Source organism: Vulpes lagopus, chromosome 6, assembly GCF_018345385.1.
Source record: "Vulpes lagopus strain Blue_001 chromosome 6, ASM1834538v1, whole genome shotgun sequence".
NCBI classification, from domain to species: Eukaryota; Metazoa; Chordata; class Mammalia; order Carnivora; family Canidae; genus Vulpes; species Vulpes lagopus.
Window position 1 is genome coordinate 57,146,321 of NC_054829.1, and position 7,479 is coordinate 57,153,799.

General features: G+C 43.8%; 1 protein-coding gene across 1 annotated transcript; it reads left to right on the forward strand.

Annotated features, from left to right (window-relative positions):
• Positions 1 to 314: 314 nt before the first annotated feature.
• On the forward strand, positions 315 to 3,726 carry CLEC14A (C-type lectin domain containing 14A). The gene is given in 2 exon segments (XM_041759690.1): positions 315 to 508; positions 510 to 3,726. Coding segments are annotated over 2 exon segments (1,470 nt in total). The 5' UTR covers positions 315 to 430; the 3' UTR covers positions 1,902 to 3,726.
• Positions 3,727 to 7,479: the final 3,753 nt, after the last annotated feature.

A 7,479-nucleotide genomic window follows, 5' to 3' on the forward strand; every position in this document is an offset into this window, starting at 1 on the left:
GTGTTTTGGGATCTGAGCTCCTGAAACTCTCTAATGGGGGGGAGGAGGTGCGGGGGGCGGGGGACACGATAGGTTTCTTCCCAGTAGCGACCTTCTTTCTTTTTCTCCTGCTCTAAGCAGGGTGTTTGACCTGGTCGACTGTGCACCCCGCACCCCGGCGCCAGCTGTGTTCTTGACCCCAGAATAACTCAGGGCTGCACGGGGCCTGGCACAGCTCCGAACACATTTCCTGTCGCGGCCTAAGGGAAGCTGTTTGCCGCCAGGACCGTGCTGGGGAATCTTGGCAGTTGAGGGCCCGGCAGTAGGGGCGGGGGAGGCGGGGGAGAGCCAGCTGTAGGGGCGGTGACCGCGCTCTCGGGGCAGCTCCGCGCCCTCGGGCGGGACAGAGCCAAACCCAGTTGGGAACAGCTGTGGGAGCGGGGCCTCCAAGATGAGGCCGGCGCTCGCCCTGTGTCTCCTCTGGCAGGCGTTCTGGCCTCGGCCCGGCGGGGGCGAGCACCCCACGGCCGGACCGCGCGGGCTGCTCGGCCTCGGGGGCCTGCTACAGCCTGCACCACGCTACCATCAAGAGGCTGGCGGCCGAGGAGGCCTGCAGTCTGCGCGGCGGGGCGCTCAGCACAGTGCGCGGGGGCGCCGAGCTCCAGGCGGTGCTCGCGCTCCTGCGGGCAGGCCCGGGGCCCGGAGGGGGCTCCAAGGACCTTCTGTTCTGGGTGGCGCTGGAACGCGGGCGATCCCACTGCACCCTGGAGGACGAGCCGCTGCGGGGCTTCTCCTGGCTGTCCCCCGACGTCAGCGGGTCCGAAAGCGACACGCTGCAGTGGGTGGAGGAGCCCCAACGCTCCTGCACCTCTCGGAGTTGCGCGGGACTCCAGGCCACCCGGGGGGTCGAGCCCGCAGGCTGGAAGGAGATGCGATGCCACTCGCGCGCCAACGGCTACCTGTGCAAATACCAGTTCGAGGGCTTGTGCCCGGCGCCGCGCCCCGGGGCCGCCTCTAACTTGAGCTACCGCGCGCCCTTCCAGCTGCACAGCGCGGCGCTGGACTTCAGTCCCCCAGGGACCCAGGTGAGTGCGCTCTGCCCCGGGCAGCTCTCCATCAGAGCCACCTGCCTCGCCGACGGGGTCGGCGCGCGCTGGGACGGGATACCCCCCGGGGCTGTGCTCTGTCCCTGCCCCGGGAGGTACCTCCGTGCTGGCAAGTGCGCGGAGCTCCCTGACTGCCTAGACGACTCTGGAGGCTTTGCCTGCGAGTGCGCGGCGGGCTTCGTGCTGGGCAAAGACCGACGCTCTTGTGTAACCAATGGGGAAGGACAGGCGGCCCCTGAGGGGACCAAGGTGCCCGCCAGGCCTGCCACTGCGGCCAGCCCCGTCCCGAAGAAAACGTGGTCACCCCCGGTACACGAGAAGCCAGGAGAGGTACCCGATGTCCCAGGACAAGGCAGTTCTGCAACATCTCTTCCCGGGACTCCTCGGTGGGGAGCACAGAGCACGATGTCTACCCTTCGGATGTCCCCTCAAGCCAATTCAAAGGCCACCATCACCTCTCCGGGAAGCGTGATTCCCAAGTTTAATTCCACGCCTTCCTCTGCCATTCCCCAAGCTTTCGACTCCTCCTCCACCGTGGTCTTCATACTTGTGAGCATCGCGGTGGTGGTGTTGGTTATCTTGACCATGACAGTGCTGGGGCTTTTCAAACTCTGCTTCCACAAAAGCCCTTCCTCCCAGCCAAGAAAGGGGCCTTTGGCCCAGCCGGGCATGGAGAGTGATCCCGAAGCCGCTGCTCTGCGTTCCAGTTCTGCACAGTGCACAGACAATGGGGTGAAGGTGGGGGACTGTGGTCTGCGGGACAGGGCAGAGGGCGCCTCCCTGACAGAGTCGTCTCTTGGCTCTGGTGACACATAGGGGAACGACGGGACAATGGGCACTTCTTCTGAGCAGTGTTTTTCACTTTCAATGAAAAGGGAAAAGAAGAGGAACTTATTTATGCGACTGACTATTCTTATAGAAAATCCCCTTCCCCCAAATTCCCTCTACTCCACTGAGGAGCCAAATCTGAATTGGACACTCATTCCCTGAAGATGGAAGAGGTGGGAACAAGTGGAAGTGCCTTATGGTGGTCCTGGGGGCCGGGATCCTACTGGGGAGAGTTACTTCCCTGCGCTGATTCCTGGGCATTTGGAAAAGTGGTTGAACTTCTAAGGCGTTGGAAGCAGACAGAAAACAATACAATTAAAAAAAAAAATTTAACCAACATGGAAAGGAAACTGTCTACATTGTGCAGGTTGGACATATATTGGTTTGAACTTTCCAGCCAAAAAATAAAGAACTGTTGATAACCCACATTCAAATATCACTGGTTTCCTGGAGGATTAATTATTTAGGAAAAACAGCTGAAGGCATGCAGAGAATAGCAACAAGAGTTTATCCTGCTCTTGTTGAAGATTGACGGGGAAATCTTCAAGTCCTTGTAATGAGGAGTAGATCTTTAACAACTAGCAACTTTTTTCTTGGTCCTTTTTATACTTTGCTTTCAAAGTCACTGCTACTTAGTGCTCTGCTATAAATCCAAACTGTAGTGTTGCCAGAGTAGTGGCTCTGGAAGCAAATTATAGTTGACCACCAGTTCAAGTGTTTACTGTGTGTCCTTGCTCAAGGAAACAAAAGATTTGTGTTTTCCTCATCCAACATTTGTGCTCTCCAGTGTAATGACCTTCCCAACGAAATAGCCCTCTCCTAAACATCAGGATGCTGATCCTCACTTCCAATTATGGCGATGTTAATTTTCAATTAAAACGTTAATGCTAAATATTGATTTGAAATCTTCTGGGTGCATTAAAGCAAAAATGAGCTGGATTTCTTCCAAAGTTGCTAGGTTTTTATGCACTATTTAATCCACGAAAAAACCTGAATTCCAAACTATTTCCTTACCTCCCTTTAAAAAAGAAGTGTGTGTAGTGACCATACATGCCCATCTTGGAATGTTTATCATTTAACAACCAGCATGGTAAGAGTTAGTAGTATAAGAAATAAGTGGTAAATACAAATATTTATCATCTTGTTATGACTAGGGGCATTGGAAAGTAATCTAAATTAAGGATTCATCTAAAAATAATTAAGATGTGATAATAATCACTATCTAGTGGAATTGAGACCCCTATAAAATATCCCACTTCAATGAGTATGCTAAGACTTTAAGTGTGGGGGGGGGGGCGGAATGTTACATGGAGAGAGAAGGAGAAATAAGCTTAGTAAGCAGGAAGAATGAAAACAGGACTATATTTTCATAGCACCATCTTGATGTTCTTAAGTGTACAATGTATAAAATACATATATAAAACATACATGGTATTGTAACATTAAAGGAAAAAATAGGTAATTTGCTTCATATACTAAATATATGTCTAGTTGTAAAATAAAATCACAAGTGAATTTGAGTTAACATTTGAGGGAATTTTAAATAAAACCATTTCAGAAGAGAACTAAAAGCAGGTAAGTAATGGCTTACTCAGTGTTCCTAACTTGTCAAGAGTATGTCTCAGTTCACCTCAGTTGTGGTGTTTTATCCTTGCTCTTTACTACATGACCTCTCTGCAGAGAAGGTTCTGTTCTATTTGAACAGAATATATGATCTTTTATTTTATAACTTGAAAAATAGGCCCTTCTATAAATGAACTGAACTGTAAATTATCTATATCTATTGTTATAAATATATCTATAATTATTTATACCTGCGTGTGTGCATATATCTGTGTGTGTATTTGCTTTGTCTTAATGTAGATTGCCTTTATATCATTGTTAGAATGCAATGGAGTATGCATCATTAACTTATGATGCAATATGACATTGGTGGCATTACAAATCTTGGGTTCCAAATGCCCTATGTGAAAAACAAATAGGTTTGGGCTCAATTACTCAACTATTACCTGCCGTTATTTCCCTCTTGTAAGTAGAAAAGGAAAGAATTACAGAAAACCATCTGTTTTCATGTTTGATTTCCTGACAGGTAGCAATTGCAGACCAAGCTTCATACAACTGTGTTAGATTTCTGGCTGTGAAATCTTCCATACGGTTTTGAATCCATGGCAGAATCAGGCCAGCCCAGCTTGCTCTGTGGTGAGCTAAGGTTAGGGATTTGCTGCTTCTCTACTACCACTTCATTACTTCTCCGATCTTTTGGAGGTTCAATCCTTTCTTACCTAAAACTCTCTGTCCCCACATTCATCTCATATAGCTGCCTGCTCAGTTATCTCCTTAAAAGGAAGACTTGGCATCTACTTTATAGTCTTTCTCTTCAGCCTAAGTCCTGCCATTATTTTACAGAATTTCAAAGCCCTCGTGTATGACTCTTCCAATGCCTGTACATTTCAGTTTCTCGACTTCCTCACTTCCAGTGGCTTTCCCTTCATTTTAGTCATCCAATCCAACAACCACAGCTTAGCCTTTCAGATGATTCTAAAACTGCTTTATGTCTGAAATCACAAATTCACACCTCTGTATGTTTGCACATATGTTGAGACTTGTGCTTTAGGGAGTTTTGCCACTGATTAAAAGTAAACCATTATTGTTTGACCAGTATTCTCATAGAATTCTTTTTTGTTTCCATGAGGTTGGTAGTGACATCTTCTCTTTGATTTTTAATTTTAGTAATTTGAACATTTCCTGTTTTGGCATGGGATTCATCTAACTAAAGGTCTGATTTTTCTAAATTTTTAGGGTGATAAGTTAAACTATTGATTTGAGATTTTCCTTTTTTTAATATAGGCATTTACAGTTATGGATTTCCCTTTAAATACCGCTCTAAATGGTATCCAATATGGAACTGGAGGGTATTATGCTGAGTGAAATAAGTCAATCAGAGAAGGACAAACATTATATGGTCTCATTCATTTGGAGAATATAAATAATAGTGAAAGGGAATAGAAGGGAAGGGAGAAGAAATGTGTGGGAAATATCAGAAAGGGAGACAGAACATGAAGACTCCTAACTCTGGGAAACGAACTAGGGTTGGTGGAAGGGGAGGAGGGCGGGGGGTGGGGGTGAATGTGTGACGGGCACTGAGGGGGGCACTTGACAGGATGAGCACTGGGTGTTATTCTGTATGTTGGCAAATTGAACACCAATTAAAAATAAATTTATTATTAAAAAAAAGAATAAATAAATAAATAAATAAATAAATAAATAAATAAATAAATAATATAAATAGTATCCAATAAGTTTGGGCAAGTTTTGATTTCTTTTTCATTCATCTCAAAGTATTTTATTTTTTAAAGAAAGATTTTATTTATTTATTCATGAGAGACACACAGAGTGAGGCAGAGACATAGGCAGAGGGAGAAGCAGTCTCCCTCTGGAGAGCCTGATGTGGGACTTCATCCAGGACTCCGGGATCAGGACCCCAGCTGAAGGCAGATGCTCAACCACTGAACCACTCAGGCATCCCTCAAAGTATTTCCTAATTTCCCATGTGATCTTTCTCTTTAATACATTGGTTATTTAGGAAGATATTGCTTAATTTCTACATATTTGAAAACTTCCCTAAATTCCTTCTGTTTTTAATTTTTAACTTGATTCCATTGTACATACTTTGTGTGATTAGAAAGCTTACTTTGTATGGTTTCAACCATTTTAAACTTATTGCGTCTTCTTTATGGTCTATCCCAGAGCCTAGCTTAGGTCTATCCTGGAAAATGTTCCACAGGTACTTGAGAAGAGAGTGTTGGTGTTGAGTAATGTACTATAGCAGTCTGTGTCTTTCAAGTCCTTTATTTAAGTTTGATCTTTTCTTCATTGAGGGCCACTGAAGTCTCTTAACTTTTTATTGTTGGATAATATATTTCTAACTTCAGTACTTTCAGTTATTTTTAAATGTATTTTGAGCTCTGTTATTAGGTACTTATATGTTTATGGTTTATAAACATATATATTTATATGTTTATGGTTATATCTCTTGGTGTATGGGCTCTTTTTTCATAAAATATCTGTTTATCTCCAGTAACATTTTTTATTTGTTTTAAAGACTATTTTGCATGAGAACAACTTCAGTTGCCCTATGGTTGCTTTTTCTTGTTATATTTTTTTACATCTTTTTAGCTTTCAACCATTTTGCTTTAAATGCAAGATATCTTTTGTAGACAGTATATGTTAGGACTGTTTTCTTTAATCCATTTTCCAATCTCCACTTTCTGAATGGATGTTAAATACATTTGTGATTATTATAATTACTGATAATGTAGGATTAAATCTGCCATTTTCTATTTGCTTCCTCCACATGTTATCTCTCTTTTGTCCCTGTATTCTATTACTGATTTTTTTGTACTGAATATTTTATAGAGTGCCATTTAAAATCTCTTGTTTCTTATACTTTCATAAAGATTTTTGCTAAGTGGCTACCATGGAGATTATAATTAACATCTTAATTTAAAGACTATGTTATTAGGATTAACGTCAACTAATTTCAATAGTATGCAATTTTTCTCCAACATAGTTACATCTTTTTTGGGGGATCGCATCAGGCTAACTAAAGGCCTGCTACCTCCCTCCTTCTTTGTGCTATTATTGCCAATCAAATTACATCTCTATACAATGTAAGCCTACCATCACAGTTTTATAACTCTTGCTTTATTATGCAATTATCTTTTAAATCATATAGAATAAAAATTATAAAGAAAAAATACATTTATACTGTCTTTCATATTTACCTATGTTGATGATAACTTTACCCGTGCTCTTTATCTTTGTGTGGTTTTGTGACTGCTTACTGTCTTGTATCATCATCTTGAAGGATTCATGTTAGTATTTCTTATAGGGCATGTCTACTGATGACAAATTCTCTCAATTTTTGTTTGAATATGGCTTAATTTCTTCATTTATTATTTTTTAAAGATTTTAATTATTTATTTATGACAGACAGAGAGAGAAAGAGAGGCAGAGACACAGGGAGAGGGAGAAGCAGGCTCTATGCAGGGAGTGTTGTACCCAATATTGCAAATCCGAGAAACCACCAAGGAGCCAACACCGATGCAAGTGCTCGAGGGTTTATTAGCAAGCTCGAGCTTGGGTCCAAGTATACCTGACACAGTGGAGCAGAGACTTGGACCCTGAAGTGGGTTACAGCTGGGTTTTTTATAGGCTGGTCTAGGGGATTTTCAGAAGGGCTGGAGGAATTTCTCAAGTTCTGTTTATATTCTGATATGGGGCTTTCAAGGGCATTGAGCTCTGTTCTCATTCTAATATGGGACTTTCTACCATGGGCATGGGCTCTGTTGTCTTTCTGATATGAGATTCCCTGCTAAGGACATTGAGGACATTCTGTAGTTTTTCCCGTAAAGTTCAGCTCTTATTCACAGGGGCCTAAGATGGCTGTACTTGTGCTAATGCTAAACTTTAGGTGGGATGGCCTTAATTTTTCTCAGCCTCCACAGGGAGCCCGACGTGGAACTCGATCCCGGGTCTCCAGGATCACACCCCAGGCCAAAGGCAG